At 43.8% G+C, this 19419-nt stretch overlaps 1 protein-coding gene across 5 annotated transcripts in view; it reads left to right on the top strand.

The window, feature by feature from the left end:
* Nucleotides 1-1173: 1173 nt before the first annotated feature.
* ZNF330 (zinc finger protein 330) overlaps nucleotides 1174-19419 on the top strand; it is a 38894-nt gene continuing 20648 nt past the window's right edge. The window contains exons 1-4 of one of the 5 annotated variants that reach the window (XM_056562915.1): nucleotides 1174-1327; nucleotides 10095-10224; nucleotides 15953-15972; nucleotides 16078-16148. In XM_056562915.1, the coding sequence (XP_056418890.1) occupies nucleotides 10105-10224; nucleotides 15953-15972; nucleotides 16078-16148 (211 nt within the window). In that variant the 5' untranslated portion in view covers nucleotides 1174-1327; nucleotides 10095-10104. The other 4 variants (XM_056562919.1, XM_056562917.1, XM_056562916.1 and 1 more) reach the window with 4 other exon arrangements.

The raw sequence follows: 19419 nt of genomic DNA, 5'->3' as shown, positions 1-19419 counted from the left end.
AATAAAGAGAAGGTGTCATTTTTACCAAAAAATTTACTGCGTAGAAACGGAAGCCCCCAAAAATAAAAAATTGTGTTTTTTCTTCAATTTTGTCGCACATTGATTTTTTTTTTTTCCATTTCGTCGTAGATTTTTGGGTAAAATGACTGATGTCATTACAAAGTAGAATTGGTGGCACAAAATTGGATTTTCAGGTGCAAAATTGAAAGAGTTATGATTTTTTTTAAAGTAAGGAGGGAAAAAATGAAAGTGCAAAATGGTCATTAAGGGGTTAAGAAAACTAACCACTGCATTTTTTTAAATAAAAGCCAGAAGTGTATTCAAAAGGAATGGGGAAATATAAAGAAAGAACTTATTCTTCTTCTGGTCCCATTTCTAACTTAAAAAAACTGCCGTGATAGTTTCCCAAAAAAAAAACTGCCAAGTAGGAACTTTTTAAAAAGGCCTCTTAAAGGGGTAGGGGATAGGATAGGGGATAAGATGCCTGATTGCAGGGGTCCCGCCGCTGGGGAACCCCGGGATCTTGCACGCGGCACCCCGTTTGTAATCAGTCCCTGGAGCGTGTTCGCTCCGGGTCTGATTACAGACGACCACAAGGCCGGCGACGTGTGACGTCACGCCTCCGCCCCCCCGTGTGACGTCACGCTCCGCCCCTCAATGCAAGCCCACGGGAGGGGGTGTGACAGCTATCACGTCCCCTCCCATAGGCTTGCATTGAGGGGCGGAGCGTGACGTCACACGGGGGGGGGAGGCGTGACATCACACGCCGCTGGCCTTGTGGTCGTCCGTAATCAGACCCGGAGCGAACACGCTCCAGGGACTGATTACAAACGGGGTGCCGCGTGCAAGATCTCGGGGGTCATCAGCGGCGGGACTCCCGCGATCAGGCATTTTATCCCCTATCCTTTGGATAGGGGATAAGATGTCTAAGCACCGAAGAACCCCTTTAAAAATAAAAGAAGCAATCTGATTGGTTAATATGAGAAACTTTCCCTCTTCACAGGTCTTGATAAATCTTTCTCATAGAGTTTAGTTGTCAATAATACCACATCTCACAGGGAAAATAGCCTTTGCTAGGTCTCCTGAAACATGGCTACTGTCCTACAGACATCATTATACACTTTGTTGTCGCTCTAGTTTTCACATGTCGGCTTAGTCTCACAGGATTCGCCAGTATTGTAGCCAATCACAATCCTTGTAGTAATAGAGTGAAAAGAGAGAGGCTCAGCTATTGGCTGTAAGTAGAGCAGCTGGTGACCCACAGGCCGCACGGCAGGGACAGAGGTTCGTACAGACCTTCTCTTCCGGTGTACGTTACTGCCATAAGGTACGTGCTGGTGATCACAAGCCGCCTGTGGGCTCGTGTGGTGGCCCGGGCTGAGGAGGTGATGTCCGGAACATGGCTCTTACAAGACAGTCTGCTTCAACGTCTCCTAAACTTCCCCCCACCGTGCACTGGGGCTTCAGTCTGCTTGGATATGGGGATCCCCCAACACACAGAGGGGCAGAGCACTGATACAGTGTGTACAGTGACAGCTCACAAGGCACCACATATACAACTAGTGCAGTGTTTTCCGAACAGAGCGCTTCAACTGTTGCAAAACTACAACTCCCAGCATGCCCGGACAGCCTTTGGCTGTCCGGGCATGCTGGGAGTTGTAGTTTTGCAACAGCAGGAGGCACTGTGGCTGGGAAACACTGAACTAAAGGGTAAAATCCTAATTGTATATCAATAGAAATCAGTAAAAAAAAAAAAAAATCAACTTAATCCTCTTCATGAAATCAAACTTCTACAACATATATATATATATATATATATATATATATATATATATATATATATGGTTTTTGGTTTCATAATATCCACGTAATTGTCCCACAAGCAATTCCCCTTCTCCAAGTGAATAATACAATATATGGCTTTTCCCAGCAGTTGCATATAAAAGGTCTATGCAGGTATTTGTGTCACAATATTTAAGTGAGGCTGTTCTGTAATTTCCCTTCTAGTGATGCAATGTCACTTCTTTTTTAAAGGGGTATTCCAGGATTTTTTTTTTATTTGACTATGCTACAGGTGCTGTAAAGTTAGTGTAGTTCATAATATAGTGTCTGTACCTGTGTGGATGGTTTTCTCACAATTCTTCTGTGATTTTCATCCCAATATTTATTTTTACCAGTATACAAAATGACTGTTGTCTCGGATTTTTCCCAGCTTGCAATGTAGTCGAGACCTGACTAACTAGTCAGCTGATGACAGGGAGCCTGTCTGCTTCAATGGGTGGAGAGAGCAATCTGCAAGTAATGCAACAGCTGGAGGCACCCTGATTGGAAACCACAGGTCTGCAGCTCATTTATGTTTCAATGGGTGGGGTGGCTGATGTGTGGGAAGGAGGAAAATGGGATTTGTAGGCAAACAGGAAATACAAGTGCACAGAAAGCTAGCCACAGAGTTATGGTAATCTCACAACATAGCCATTTAGCCCCAAGACAAGTGCAGATCCTTCCTAAGCATGTCCATTACTGTCTGCCAGGTACGTACTAAAATCACCTTATGGTGGATAACCCCTTTAAGTAGTTTTTGAAAGTTTTTTCTTTTAAGTTAATACAAAAGAAAAAGTAAACATTGTACATTAAAGGGGTTATCCACCATAAGGTGATTTTAGTACGTACCTGTCAGACAGTAATGGACATGCTTAGGAAGGATCTGCGCTTGTCTTGGGGCTAAGTGGCTATGCTGTGAGATTACCAGAACACTGTGGCTAGCTTTTTGTGAACTGGTGTTTCCTGTTTGACTTTTCTTTTTTGCCTACAAATCCCATAATTCCATTTTCCTCCCTCCCACACATCAGCCATCCCACCCATTGAAACATAAATGAGCTGCATCCATTCAAAAGACCTGTGGTTTTCAATCAGGGTGCCTACAGCTGTTGCATTAGTTGCAGATTGATCTCACTTCCACCCAGCGATCACTCTACCCATTGAAGCAGACAGGCTCCCTGTCATCAGCTGACTAGTGAGTAAGGTCTCGGCCGCATTGCAACCTGGGAAAAATCTGAGACAAGTCATTTTGTATGCTGGTAAAAATAAATATTGGGGGGGAAAATCACAGAAGAATTGTGAGAAAACCATCACACACAGGCAGGGATGTCCCGATATACCCCCCCCCCCCCCCCCCCCCCCGCCGGTTGGGGAGCAGCAGGTTATCCCCCCCCCTGTTTGGGCAGCAGCAGGGTCCCCTGTTTGGGCAGCAGCAGGGCCCCTCTGTAGACAGCAGGGCCACCCTTTGGACAGCAGCAGGCCCCCCCTGTAGACATCAGTCCTCTGTCGGGTGATGCCGCTCCACTGCCCTGTCCTCCCGTCCGCATCATGGCATCCTATGGAGGAGCATGTGACATATACGTCACTCTGCTTCCTCCGTAGCGTTACGCTGGGTGCAGGGGAGGAGGTAGACTGGTGTATGTTTCACATGCTCCTCCATGGAACACTATGATGCGGACGGGAGAACGGGGCAGTGGAGCGGCAGCAGGTATCGGACATGGTATTGGGGACATTCAACAAGTCCCCGATACCATGCAAATGGATAGTATCTGCACCAATACTATTATCGGTATCGGGACATCCCTACACACAGGTACAGACATTATATTATGAACTACACTAACTTTACAGCCCCTGTAGCATAGTAAAATTAAAAAAAATCTGGAATACCCCTTTAAGGACCAAGACCATTTTAAGGACCAGAGCGTTTTTTTTGCACATCTGACCACTGTCACTTTAAGCATTAATAACTCTGGGATGCTTTTACTTATCATTCTGATTCCGATTTTTTCGTGACATATTCCACTTTGTTAGTGGTAAATTTTTGTCGAAACTTGCATCATTTCTTGGTGGAAAATTCCAAAATTTGATGAAAAAATTTAAACTTTGAAGCTCTCTTCTAAGGAAAATAGACATTACTAATAAATTTTATATTGATTCACATATACAATATGTCTACTTTATGTTTGCATCATGAAGTTGACATGTTTTTACTTTTGGAAAACATCAGAGGGCTTCAAAGTATAGCAGCAATTTTCCAACTTTTCACAAAAATTTCAAAATCGGAATTTTTCAGGGACCAGTTAAATTTTGAAGTGTATTTGAAGGGCCTTTATATTAAAAATACCCCACAAATGACCCCATTATATAAACTGCACCCCTCAAAGTATTCGAAATGACATTCAGAAAGTTTAACCCTTTTTAGGTGTTTCACAGGAATAGCAGCAAAGTGAAGGCGAAAATTAAAAATCTTAATTTTTCTACACTCGCATGTTCTTGTAGACCCAGTTTTTGAATTTTTACAAGGGGTAATAGGAGAAAAAGCCCCCCAAAATGTGTAACCCAATTTCTCTCGAGTAAGGAAATACATCATATGTGTATGTAAAAAGTGTTCGGCGGGCGCAGTAGAGGGCTCAGAAGGGAAGGAGCAACAATGGGATTTTGGAGAGTGAATTTTGCTGAAATGGTTTTTGGGAGGCATGTCGCATTTAAGAAGCCCCTATGGTGCCAGAACAGCAGGAAACCCCCCCACATGGCACACTATTTTGGAAAATACACCCCCCCCAAGGCACGTAACAGGGGGTACAGTGAGCCTTAACACCCCACAGGTGTTTGACGACTTTTCGTTAGTCGGATGTGTAAATGCAAAAAAAAAAATTTTCATTAAAGTGCAGTTTTTCCCCCAAATTTACCATTTTCACAAAGGGTAATGGGAGAAAATGCCCCCCAAAATTTGTAACCGCATCTCTTCTGAGTATGGAAATACCCCATGTTAGGATGTAAAATGCTCTGCGGGCGAACTACACTCCGAAGAGAAGGAGTCACATTTGGCTTTGGGAAAGCAAATTTTGCTGAAATGGTTTTTGGGGGGCATGCATGTCGCTTTTAGGAAGCCCCTATGGTGCCATAACAGCAAAAAAAAACACATGGGGAAACTACTCCCCTCAAGGAACGTAACAAGGGGTACAGTGAGCCTTAACACATCCCAGGTGTTTGACTTTTTGTTAAAGTTGGATGTGTGAATGAAAAAAAATAAAACATTTTCACTAAAATGCATTTTTCCCCCCAAATTTTTAATTTTTACAAGGGGTAATAGGAGAAAATGACCCCCAAAATTTGTAACCCCTTTTCTTCTGAGTAAGGAAATACCCCATGTGTGAACGTCAAGTTCTCTGCTGGTGCACTACAATGCTCAGAAGAGGGGGACCGTCATTGGGCTTTTGGAGAGAGAATTTGTTTGGTATGGAAGTCAGGGTCCATGTGCGTTTACAAAGCCCCCCCCCCGTGGTGCCAAAACAGGGGACCCTCCCACATGTGACCCCATTTTGGAAACTACACCCCTCATAGAATTTAATAAGGGGTGCAGTTAGTATTTACACTCCACTGCCGTTGACAGATCTTTGGAACAGTGGACTGTGCAAATGAAAAATTACATTTTTCATTTTCACCGACCACTGTTCCAAAAATCTGTCACACACCTGTGGGGCGTAAATGCTCACATCCCCCCCCCCCCCCCTTATTACTTTACATGAGGGATGTAGTTTACAAAATGGGGTCACATGTGCCCTTCTACTCCCCGGGAGGTTTCTGTCCTCCCTGAGCTCGCCTTAGGACACCTGCGTTAGTTTGACAGGTGTACCGCCCCAGTCAAACTCCCCACCTGCGACTGTCCATTGTTCTGGCACTACGGGGGCTTTGTAAACACACGTGGCCCTTAATTCCGGACAAATTTTCTTTTCAGAAGCCCAATGGCGCTCCTTCTCTTCTGAGCATTGTAGTGCGCCTGGAGAGCAATTTACATCCACACATGGGGTATGTTCTTACTCAGAAGAAATGGGGTTACAAATTTTGGGGGGCTGTTCCTATTTTCCCTTGTGAAAAGGAAAAATTTAGGGTAACACCAGCATTTTCGTGAATTATTTATTTATTTTTTTCATTTTCCCATCTATGAAAATTAGTCAAACATCTGTGGGGTGTGAAGGCTCACTATACCCCTTGTTACATTCCGTGAGGGGTGTAGTTTCCAAAATGGGGTCACACGTGGGTATTTTTTTGCGTTTATGTCAGAACCTCTGTAAAATCAGCCACCCCTGTGCAAATCACCAATTTAGGCCTCAAATGTACATAGTGCGCTCTCCCTCCTGAGCCTTGTTGTGTGCCCGCAGAACATTTTACGCCCACATATGGGGTATTTCCGTACTCAGGAGAAATTGTTTCAAATGTTTTTTTATATATTTTTTTTTTCCTTTTACCGCTTGTGAAAATAAAATGTATGGGGTAACACCAGCATGTTAGTGTAAAAAAATTAAACATTTTACTCTAACAGGCTAGTGGATTTGCAGGTTTGCAACATCTGGAAGGCTACAGTTTAGAGACCACTGCACAATGATCTCCAAACTGTGGCCCTCTAGATGTTGCAAAACTACAAATTCCAGCATGCCCAGACAGTAAACTGCTGTGTGGGCATTCTAGGAGTTGTAGTTTTGCTAGATCTATAGGGCCACAGTTTAGAGACCACTGCACAGTGATCTCCAAACTGTAGCCCTCCAGCTGTTGCAAAACTGCAAATCCCAGCATGCCCAAACAGCTGTCTTGGCATGCTAGGAGTTGTAGTTTTGCAACATCTTGAGGGCTACAGTTTAGAGACCACTGTATAGTTGTCTCCAAAACTGTAAGCCTCCAGACGTTGCTAGGCAACTCACCAGCTTTCGTAGGATCCAGGGAGCCACATCGCCGCCCTCTACTGCCACCGATCGCCATCCACTGCCGATGGGTAAGTGGACCTTTTGCGCCGGTCCCCGTCGGTTCCCCCGTTCTGCCCGGACAACAGTGGGTGGGCAGAGCGGAGGAACCAAACGTTGACACCCCCCTGACCCCGATCTGCTATTGGTCGTCGCTTCTGAACGACCAATAGCAGGGATAGGAGGGGTGGCACCTCACTCCTGTCCCTTCAGGGGGATCGTGGGTGTCTTGGACAACCCCGAACCCCCCTTTTTTTTCTGGTCACCGGGTCATTGGAGACCCGTATGACCCGGAATCGTCGTTGGGAATTCACCGGCGATTTGTGGCTATCTCCGACATGGGAGGACCTGAAATTCCCACGGGCGTAGTGGTACGCCCTTGGTCCCTAAGTGGTCAAGGCCCCTTTCACTCTACCGTTATCCTCCTGTAAAAACTTCCATCATGAAATGCTGTCAGATCCTGAAAACGGCCATCAAAAAATCCCATTCAGGTCATTGAGATTTTTTGACCATCCTTTAGCATCAGTTATTACTAACGTCTGTTTTTTTTGACGGCACAAAAGATGGTGCATGCACATTTTTGTTCTGTCAAAAATAATGGGCGTTAAAATTTAACATTGAAGTCTGCGGATGAACATCCACAAAGAACGTCGCAAAGAACATGTTAGCGTCCGTTTGTTTTCACCTTCCGTTAGCTTCCGTTATTTGTACTGAGCATGCTCAGTACAGTATCACAACCAGAAAGTCATATGGAAATAAAATAACGAACTATAATGGGTGATAACGGATGGCACATGTCTGTTATTTTGATAAAATGTCCATCAAAATTGGTCATCAGTTATCCATTGTATTCAGTTATTTTATCAATTTTTTCATGACCCGTTATTGCTGAATACCGGGTATCAGAATGCAGGAACATACCGGTAGTGGGAAAGGGGCTTTAGGCATATGTCTCAATATAAGTGTGAAGGTTCTAACTGCATTCTTTCACGAGTATCCATTCTCCCTAGCTTATCTTTCAATTTGAAGCACTCTGATTGTTGAAATTAAAGATAAGCAAAAAAAAGCAAGAGAAGCCCAAAACAGTCACTTGTACAAGAATAAAAATAAATTTTTATTGATATGTACTAAAATTAGGTACACACATAAAGAGGAAAGCAATACATCACTAAAAGCAGCAAAACCGGATACCCTGCAGCAGGAATGGTGGTGTGGGGGTATTGCACATAAGCCAATAATCAAGCAGTGTATATAACTACACACTTCAATCTATATAGCAGCATAAAATTTATACAGTATGACAAGATGCAAAGTGCAACTAAAGTAAGGTGCTGTTAATAAAGTGCATAATGGTAAAAATAGTAGGGATCAACGGATTAGCGGTATGGCCGATAAGCACGATTTTGGGCATTATCGGTATCGGCAATTACCTTGCCGATAAGCCGATAATGCCCGCACCGCGGCCCTAACCTCCACCGATTATCGGTATCGGCCCTAAAAAAAACGATATCGGTCGATCCCTAAAATATAGACATGGCATAATACCCACAACAGGATTCATTGATCACTGGAAGATTGCAGGGACCGGGATGCAACCACTACAACACGCGTTTCGGCACGCTGACCTTCGTCCGGGAGTGGACTGACAAAGGTCAGCGTGCCGAAACGCGCGTTGGATTATTGGCTTATGTGCAATACCCCCACACCACCATCCCTGCTGCAGGGTATCCGGTTTGGCCGCTTTTTGTGATGTATTGTTTTCCTCTTTATGTGTGAACCTAATAAAAATGTATTTTTATTCTTGTACAAGTGACTCTTTTGGGCTTCTCTTGCTTTTTTTTTTTTTGCTTATGTTTAATTTTGGAGTCACATTCATGGGTTAAATACTATTAGGGAGGGTGTCACAGTGGTTTTTCTTCTATCTGTATACCACACACTTACTTTCCTCCCTTACTAGTCTGTCTTTTGTTATAAAGATTGTTCAAATTATTATTTAATTTTTGCTTATGGTACAGCAGGTAAAATAAATAAGATTTGTAATTTACTCCCTGTAAAAAAAATAAAAATAAAAAATAAATAAAAAAAAGTTATGCCACTTTCATGGCTTTTTGAATCTGGCCACTAGGGGTCTCCCTTCTGGTCCAGACTGCATTCCATCTGCTCAAAAGCACAGACTTTGGTTTCTAGCTGGACTGGAAGGAGACCAAACTCAGGAAGTGCTGTCTTGGCAGTTAATAGCACTCACTCTTTCTGTTTCATACACAGGCAGAGAGCGAGTGCTCTTTGCTACCTATAGCCAGACAGCACTTCCTGCGTTTTGTCCCCTGCCAGTCCAGCAGGAGACCAAATCTGTGCTTTTGAGCAGATGGAATGCAGTCTGGACTGCAATTGTGGCAAATGGGGTTGGTAAGAGTTATTTAAAGGAAAACTGACAGCTGGTTCACCAATATACTGGGATATAGTGCAGATTGACCTGAGTAAAATGATGTATTACTTACACAAATCGGTCCAGCCATTTTTGAGTTACAGTACCTGAGGAATGCTGCTGTTCAGTTCCCAAATAATATTGCTATACAACGGCTTTATAATACTGCCGTACATTATGTATGCAATACTGCCATAAAATATTCAAGTAATTGTGCCATACATTACCCAAGGAATCTGCCATATACCTAATTAATACTGCCATATAGTACATGAGTAAGATTGCCATTACCCAAGCAGTCTGCTATATCTACCCAAATAGTGCTGCCATACAACACAAAAGTAATACTGCTGCACCATTCCCAAGCTATACTACCATACAGCACCAGAGTAATCGGAGTAAAAATGCCATACAGTGCAGGAGTTATACTGCCACACAGCACCAGAGTAAGTTTAAGGGCTCTAGCTACAATTTGATAAAGTGCTTTTTAGTTCCACATGTCAAGCTTTGACTTTTGATCACAGCTACCTCTGTCTGCAAATGTTTTTTTGGCCTTTGGATATTGAGATGTGATAAAGAAAACAGTAAACCTCAACACACATCCTCAAATCAGCAACTAACCAGGTGCGAACCAACAATCATTCCCCTTTGGAGCTCTATCAGGTCTGACATTTCCAAGGCCCTGAAAGTAATAAACAGATTTTTTTTACAACAACACAAGTAATAACGTTTATCAACAGCTACATGACTGAAAAAAGAGGAAGGGGGTGGTACTAATGGTGTCATGTGGCATAATAATGTTATATTAAGTGATAATATAAGTGATAAGTCGCGGTATCATTTACAGATCATGAATACACAATGCCTCCTTTGCCTGTCTTTCACTACAGCAACAGAAAAATGCCCAAGAAGAAGACTGGTGCCCGCAAGAAGGCGGAGAGTCGCAGAGAAAGGGAGAAACAGCAGAGAGCATCTCGAGGGACTGTGGACTTAGCAAAACATCCTTGTAATGCTACAATGGTAGTGTAAACTATTCTGACTTTATTCTATATATTCACGGTTCTTAAAGGAGTACTCCGCTACCTTACACATTATCTCCTCTCCTTAGTATAGGGGAAAGTGTCTGATCACTGGGACCCCTTGCGATCTCCTGTTCAGTGCCTACGCTCTCCTTGTGCATGGATGCCTCTCCATGCATCTCTATGGAAGAGACAGAGATACACAAGCGCTGTACTCATGTGTCTCATGTGTCTCTGACTCTCCCATTCCGTTCACAAGGGTACCATACAGCAGTTGGCAGGGGTTCCCAGCAGCCGGACCCCTCCGCAATCAGTACTACTTGAACGGAAATCATAATAAATATATAGTTTTAGTCATGCTTTATTGTGAGCCAACATAGTAGAACATGTTGTAGTAGGGCTGGGCGGTATACCGGTTCATACCGAATACCGTGTTTTTTTTTTTTTGTTTTTTTTTTGGGCTGCACAATATGAATTTTCCCCCATTTTGCAATACCGGTTTGGCCCCCCCCCTCGGGAATGTATTATCAGCCCAGCACAGCGCTGTCCCCACATCGGGGAACTAATCCTATGTGACCCGCCAGCGCTGTTCTGCCACCCTCAATTAATGATCAGCCCAGCGGGGTACTACTCACATATGTCACCTTCAAGCACTGCCCTCCTCCTCTTTGGGGGTCGCTGGGCACTGGAACTCTATACTGTACGCCAGTGGTCTTCAACCTGCAGACCTCCAGATGTTGCAAAACTACAACTCCCAGCCAACGGCTGTCCGGGCATGCTGGGAGTTGTAGTTTTGCAACAGCTGGAGGTCCGCAGGTTGGAGACCACTGCTGTGCGCTGTATCCCTATGCCCCAGCTGCAAAAGATACAGAAAATAAACTTTAAACTCGCCTACGTCGGCCACACGCTGGGGACTGGAACGCCGCACGGCCGTCTGCCTATCACCGGCCACAGCGATGTCCTGCCCCGGCCAGTGACAGGCTGAGCCCACTGTCATGTAAGAAGCTCTGGCCGGCTTCTTACATGACAGCCTATCACTGGCCGGGGCGGGACATCGCTCCGGCCGGTGATAGACTGACGGCCGTCCGGCGTTCCAGTCCCCAGCGTGTGGCCGACGTAGGTGAGTTTAAAGTTTATTTTCTGTATCTTTTGCAGCCGGGGCATAGGGATACAGCGTACAGCAGTGGTCTCCAACCTGCGGACCTCCAGCTGTTGCAAAACTACAACTCCCATCAAAGAGGAGGAGGGCAGTGCTTGAAGCTGACATCTGTGAGTAGTACCCCGCTGGGCTGATAATTAATTGGGGGGGGTGCAGAAAAGCGCTGGCGGGTCACATGATTTGGGGGGGGGTCGCCGAACACCGCGAGCATGTCATCTTTATTCTTTGGGTCAGTATAAATTAAAAACTTGAAAAAGAAGAGAAAAATTGTTCAATGCCATGTTCTGACCCCTATAACTTTATTTTTCCACCTGTTATTTTTTGCGACGTGAGCTGTAGTTTTTAACTCCTTAAGGACTCAGCCCATTTGGGCCTTAAAGGGGTAACTCTCATTAAAACTAATTTTTGCTATTGCACTCCTTATGGTAAAAAAAAAATATTTCTAATATACTTTGTTTAAAAAAAATTAAGTTTTCTATGTTTTATTTGTGCTTAAAGCTCAAGAGCACATTTTCCCCCATCTTATACACAGACTTTGGACCAAAGTCCAAACACAGAAAGTGCAGCCTGGAGTGCTGAGGGGGGTGTGTCCATCATAGCTCCTCTCACACTTAACTGCCATATGCTGTTGGTTGGACACCCCCCCCCCCCCCCCTCAGCACTCCAGGCTGCACTTTCTGTGTTTGGGTTTCGGTCCAAAGTCTGTGGATGAGATGGAGGAAAATGTGCTCCTGAGCTTTTTTAAGCACAAATAAAACAAAGAGAACTTAATTTTTTTTAAACAAAGTATATTAGAAATATTTTTTATTTACCATAAGGAGTACAATAGCAAAAAATAATTTTAATGAGTGGCCATTTAAGGACTCAGCAAATTTTATTTTTGAATTTAATTTTTTTCTGGCAGCCCTACGGGCGATCCGATCATTCATATTAGTGCCGCAGATGCCGTGATCTGTATTGATCACGGCATCTGAGGGGTTAATGGCACACATCAGCGCGATTGCGGATGTCCACCATTACCAGCGGGTCCCTGGCTGCTGATAGCGTTAAGTACCAACGCACCAGGACGTACATTTACGTCTTGCGTCATTAAGGGGTTAACAGTACCACTTTTGTGTATATACAACCTTATTGATCACTTTGATTAAAGGGGTACTCCGGTGAAAACCTTTTTTCTTTTAAATCATTTGGTGGCAGAAAGTTAAACATATTTGTAAATCACTTCTATTAAAAAATCTTAATCCTTCCTGTACTTATTAGCTGCTGAATACTACAGAGGAAATTCTTTTCTTTTTGGAATGCTCTCTGATGACATCACAAGCACAGTTCTCTCTGCTGACGTTATTATAATAACGCTTTATTTATTGTTGTCCTTAGTGGGATTTGAACCCAAGTCCCCAGCACTGCAAGGCAGCAGTGCTAACCACTGGGCCACCATGCTGCCCTTAGCATACATCTGCTATGCATGGTTGCTAAAATGGACAGAGATGTCAGCAGAGAGCACTGTGCTCGTGATGTCATCAGTGTTCCAAAAAGAAAGGAATTTCCTATGTAGCATTCAGCTGCTAATAAGTACTGGAAGGATTAAGATTTTTTAATAGAAGTAATTTACAAATATATTTAACTTTCTGCCAGTTGATTTAAAAGAAAAAAGGTTTTCACCGGAGTACCCCTTTAAGTTTGTTCACGGACATGATGACACCAAAAATCAGCTATTTTGGCATTTTGATTTTTTTTGTTTATGCCTTTTTTTGTTCTGGATTGTCAGAATTAAATCGGGGAATTACACATGCGGCGATACCAGACATGTTTATTTTTTAGTGTTTTTTAAAAATTGGAAATGGGGGTGATATGATTTACATTTTTTTTTATTTGGGGCATTTTTGTTATATTTTTAAAAACTTTTTTACACATTTTTTTGGCCCCATTTTGGTTTATATAGATCAATGTAATGCTATTGCATCACATTGATCTATGTTTTTGGCGCTCGGTTGCTAAACTCCCCAGTTCTTTCCCAGCAACCCATCTGCATCCAGTGATTACATTACGGAGCTGCAGATGGGTCCCCTAGGCCCCAGGGATTACAGACCTTTAATCTTTAAATGCCATGATTGCTGTTGATCATGGCATTTAATTATTAAAATGATGGAGATCGGAGCCAGCTCCGATGTCTGTCATTACCGGCAGATGTCAGCTGCTGATAGCAGTGAGGATCTACCAGTTATGACGTAGGCCCACGCCGTATTCCTCTCGCCCAACTCATGACATACTGGTACGTCATAGGTTGGAAAGAAGTAAAACCAAAATGGACTGTGTGCTTAAGTGGTACCGCTGCTATCGGCAGCAAAATGTCTGTGGTAAATACCACAGAAATGTTACTGCTATTAACACAAACCAAGGTAAAAATTGTGCAATTATACAGGGATTTCTGAAGAATTGCACACTGTGGAAATTCTACTTGCACAATTGCAAGTGGAGTCTGTGCTTATTTTGCACTAAATAAACATCAGTTCCACCTTGGAACCTCAGAAATGTGCACAGAGCAGTTCAGTCCCATTGTAAACAATTGAAGGCTGCTGCAAGTGGAATTCCACTCAGAATAACTCCAAGAGAAATTTCTGCAGTGTGCATGGTCCCTAATAGGGGAATTTATCAAGGGTGGTGTAAGGTTTTTTATTTTTTTTTTTCCCAACTGTAAATTTTTAGTACATAGTTCACATAATAAAATAAGGGAAAACAATAAGACCATTTCGCATAGGGGCCGAGGGTCTAAAAGGAGAAACGGATAACATGGTAGGCATTAAATAGCAAATAAGCATCAATAGCCCACATTCCACACCCTCACCCAGCCGGATCCGGTCAGAACCCAGTCATAAACACCTGAATACGTAGACATAGCAGGGAGGGGGAGGTGGGGAGAAATCCAAGGAAATACGACAAAACACAAAAAAACTAGAGGAAGTTCCCCACAGCAAAACTGGAGAGGTGCACACACACACACCAAAAAAAAAAGACAGACATACACGTAGAAGGACAGTCAAGAGTTAAAGAAAAAGAGAGAAAAGAGGCAGAAGAATAGAAAAGAAATACACATATTCAAGGAGGCTGTTGGTCAGTGAAACGATCCCACGGCTCCCACATAGAGAGAAATACAGTGGGGATGAAAAGTTTGGGCAGGTAAAAATTTGTATTAATGTGCATAAAGAAGCCAAGGAAAGATGGAAACATCTCCAAAAGGCATCAAATTACAGATTAGACATTCTTATAATATGTCAACAAAAGTTAGATTTTATTTCCATCGTTTACACTTTCAAAATAACAGAGAACAAAAAATGGTGTCTGCAAAAGTTTGGGCACCCTGCAGAGTTAATATCTTGTACTTCCCCCTTCTTTATGCACATTAAGGGTGCGTTCCCACAGGGCGTATACGCAGCGTATTTGACGCTGCGCAAAATGTATGGCAGCAGCGGGAAATACGCTGCGTATCCCTTGCTCACTATACACACAGGGCTTTCCGGTGGCAGCCCCATGTGTGTAGTGAGTTTTGGAGGCGGAGCCGCGCGTCACAGATACGCCGGCACACGGCCCCGCCTCTAAAACTCACTACACACATAGGGCTGCCGCCGGAAAGCCCTGTGTGTATAGTGAGCAAGGGATACGCAGCGTATTTCCCGCTGCTGCCATACATTTTGCGCAGCGTCAAATACGCTGCGTATACGCCCTGTGGGAACGCACCCTAATACAATTTTTTACCTGGGGTACCCAAACTTTTGTTCCCCTCTGTAAAGGCACAGTGTCATTCAATGAGGCAGTGAGAGATTCAAGAGAGCAGATGTCACAGATACGAGCAACAAGATCCTCCTCAGATGGTGGGATGGTCCTTTTCAGTGGTGTCATTTCTTTACTCACTTTATTAGATGACAAAGAGGACATCCAGACATGGTAAAGGGCCTGATCTTCACTTGTTACTTAAGATGATGCCTGATGACAGTTTCCCTTTTAAAGATAAATATTTTATTCTGTGAATTTTCCTTTTAATTGATGGCTACATTTTAATTGACAGTCACATACTTATTCATTGTTTGCTCCTAATACACATTCCTCTTCTACTTGAACAATTCCATATCTATGTAAAATCCTTTAGCAGTAATAAAACCACCAATGTCTCTAGAGAGAGAGAACAAGTCATCTCTTCCAGCCATATTTAATCTGTGTAAGGTTTTGTCACTTTTTTATGAAGCATCCAGGAAGTATAATTGATACTTTGCAGTCGTCATATTTATTGCTCCCCTGCCTGCTGTAATGGCTCATGTGTCCTTTGAGAACTTGTTACAGGCAGGTGTAGGAAGATAAAACCCAGTTGCACAGAATAATTCAACAAGGGAAGCTACACATTCACTGACAGGTGCATATAGAAGCCTAGTAAGCATATACCATATCCAGGACTAATCTTCACTATGGGAACCATTATTTTTCTGGGACATAAAGTACCGCTTAAGTAAAGTCCTTTGGGAGTTTGTCATGTAAATGCTCATTCTGCTCTGACGTGCTTCTCTCTTTATGTTTATAGGAATGTGACAAATGTCAAAGGTACTGTGAATCTTTTATTCTTTTTCCCATTGTTCTTTCTAGACAGGTAGTCAGTAATATTTTAAAGGCCTAATTTTTTTTTTCTATTCCCTTATATGTGTAAAGACGACAGAAAAACCGGGCATTTTGCTATTTCTGCAGTTCTGTACAGAAGCTACCTATGTGTGCTCACTGCGGTAAGTGGTAAAAGTGCACAGAGAGGCTGAGCCACTTGTATTGTCACGTTACCAATGATAATAATTATTACAAATATTTATTAAGCGGTGGCATATTCTGCAGTACTTTACCATTCTGAGGGTGCATGTACAGACAAAATTACAAAATTATATGCAAATTATATGAACAAGAGGGGTGAGGGCCCTGCTCGCAAGAGCTTAAAGGGGTACTCCACTGCCCCAGCATTCGGAACATTTTGTTCCAAATGCTGGGTGTGGGAGTCGTGACGCAGCCGCCACACCCCTCCCATAGACTTGCATTCACGGGACATGACGTCACAACCCCCACAGCCCTCACCCAGCGTTCAGAACAAACAGGCAGTGGAGTACCCCTTTAAGTCTATGAAGCTTGTGTGCTCAGACAAGAACAACACTCAAGCACAGGTGGAAAAATTGATTTAAGGGGAACTCTGGTGGAAAAAAAAATGTTTTTAAATCAATTAGTGCAAGAAAGTTAAACCGATTTTTACATTATTTCAATTTAAAAATCTTAACTCTTCTAGTACTTATCAGCTGCTGTACACTACAGAGAAATTTGTGAAGTTCTTTCCAGTCTGACCACAGTGCTCTCTGCTGACACCTCTGTCCGTGTCAGGAACTGTCCAGAGCAAGAGAGGATTTCTATGGGGATATAATTCAAATCTGGACAGTTCCTGACGCGGACAGGGGTGTCAGCAGAGAGCACTATGGTCAGATAAAAGAATTTAACAAATGTCTCTGTTTTATACAGTAGCTAATAAGTACTGAAAGGATTCAGATTTTTTTTTTATACAAGTAATTTACAAATCTGTTTAACTTTCTGGCACCAGTTGATTTGAAAACATTTGTTCTCTACTTGTTTCTACCGGAGTTTCCCTTTAAGACCTTTATGTTAAATTAGAGTAGAAATGTTCCTCCCATCAAGGTAATTGAGCAAGGGTATTGAATACAAGATGGCCTTTTGAAACAAGTAAAATATATACAAGTTGAGCTAGCGGAATCTTATAGATAGAATAGCTGAAGCTAAGAAGTATTTCATGACCATAAATGTATACCAAATCTTTGGCTTGTAAGGAAGTGTTCAACATCCAATCAGAGTTTAGTCAATGGTATACAAGTTCAAGATTTCAAACCTGAAAGAGCTAGAGGAAGCAGGTGGGGCCAAGCTAGCCTGAAGGAGGGCACGGAGGAATGGATGAAGGTCTCCAGGAAGTCCTGTACAGCCCTCCAGCACAAGGAGGATGACAGCTAGAGGAAGCTAACAGAGGCGGCCATCTTAATAGGACATTTCAAGATGGATCCACCATGCTGGATAAAGTACTAAGGAAGAAATCCCAGCTGGTGAGACCAGATTTATCTAGAGTATAATAAGGATGCACATCCCTCTCTGCCTCAGTGGTTTCCTGTTCCTGCAGGAAGCCTGGAGTAGTCCATGCCTCTGATGGAGTGGATTAAGTGACTGGGGGGGGTGGGGGGGTGGAGAGTGTTCTGGACCTCCGATAACCCCCTGGTTGGGGGGTTTCCTTACGGCCCCGTGATCGTCAGTCATCAGACCTGGAGCGAACATGCCCCAGGGGCTGATGGTAACTGGGTACTGCGTGAAAGATCACGGGGGTCCCCAGTGGCGGGACCCCGCGATCAGGCATCTTATTCCCTTGTCTTGGCGCTGGGTAGAGCTGGGCGGCGGTATGAACAAAAATGTGTATCATGGTATTTTTGTAATTTTATGACGGTTCCACGGTATATAACGGTATTTCTCCCCACCCCCACCCCCAAATCATGTGACCTGCGAGCACTGTTCTGCTTCCCCCCCCCCCCCCCCCCAATTAATTATCAGCCCAGCGCTGCACTGCCCCCATCGGGGAACTAATCACATGTCACCCGCAAGCGCTGCCCTCCTCGTCCTCCTGTTTGTTGCGGGCCGCCGGCACTGAAACTTTATACTGTACGCTGTATCCCTATGCCTGGGGCCCGGGCGGCAAAAGATAAATAAAATAAACTTTAACTCACCTCCTGTTGGTCCGGGACCAGCCTCACCTGCTTCCTGGGGATGGGAACATCGGAGAACCGTCAGCCTATCACCGGATGCGCCATGTTCCGCCTCGGCCGGTGATAGGTTGAGCCCACTGTCATGTAAGAAGCCGGCTTCTTACATGACTGTACGCTCAACCTATCACCGGCCGAGGTGGAACATCGCTGCGGCCGGTGATGGGCTGATGGCTCTCCAACGGGGGAAGGTGAGTTAAAGTTTATTTTGTTTATCTTTTGCAGACCGGGCATAGGGATACAGCGTACAGTATAGAGTTCCAGCGCCGGCGGCCCGCAACAAACAGGAGGACAAGGAGGGCAGCGCTTGCAGGTGACATGTGATTAGTTCCCCGATGGGGACAGCGCAGCGCTGATAATTAATTGGGGAGGGAGAAGCACAACAGCGCTCGCGGGTCACAGATGATAAGTTCCCCGATGTGGGGACTGCGAAACGCTGGGCTCATAATTCATTCCCGAGGGGGAGGGGCCCAACCGGTATTGCGGTATGGGAAAAATTCATATCGTGCAGGACAAAAATTTTGGTATTTGGTATGAACCGGTATACCGCCCAGCACTAGTGCCAGGGTACCCCTTTAACTCTTTCTGTAGGAGTCCCTTTGAGCATTTGTCTCCTATACCCCTGAAGAGTTTGGTTAAAAAAAACTGCCTTTTTTATAGCTGTCACGTCTGCCAGGAGAGTAGGGGAGCTAGCGGCCCTATCCACTAGAGAACCCTATATTCAAATCTTAGATGGTAGGATTATTTTAAAACCTGACCCTGCTTTTTTACCTAAGGTTGTTTCAGATTTTCATTTATCTCAACAAGTTGTTCTTCCATCCTTCTGTGCGAATCCATCTTCAGAAGGTGAAAATTTGTTCCACGTGCTTGATGTCCTCAGATGTCTTATACAATATTTAGAAAGGACCAAAAATTTTAGGGAGTGAGATAAAATGTTTACTTTGCAGGTCCCAATAGGGGAAATGGTGTCAGAGCAGATACTATTGCTAGATGGGTTAGGCAGGCCATTGTTGCAGTTTATTCCTCTGCAGGTCTGTCTCCTTCAGCCAACCTGAGAGTTCACTCTATTAGAGCAGTCGCCTCATCATGGGCAGAGAAAAGAGGTGCTTCTATTGCTCAAATCTGTAGGGCGGCTACTTGGTCGTCCCCACATCCTTTTTTTTTTCTCCGGCACTATAGGCTCAGGGCTGACGATCTGTCCTCCTTG

This window comes from Hyla sarda, chromosome 1 (assembly GCF_029499605.1).
Source record: "Hyla sarda isolate aHylSar1 chromosome 1, aHylSar1.hap1, whole genome shotgun sequence".
In the NCBI taxonomy this organism is placed as follows: domain Eukaryota; kingdom Metazoa; phylum Chordata; class Amphibia; order Anura; family Hylidae; genus Hyla; species Hyla sarda.
The sequence above is the reverse complement of the archived record's forward strand: the minus strand, read 5'-3'. Positions and strand labels throughout refer to the sequence as shown.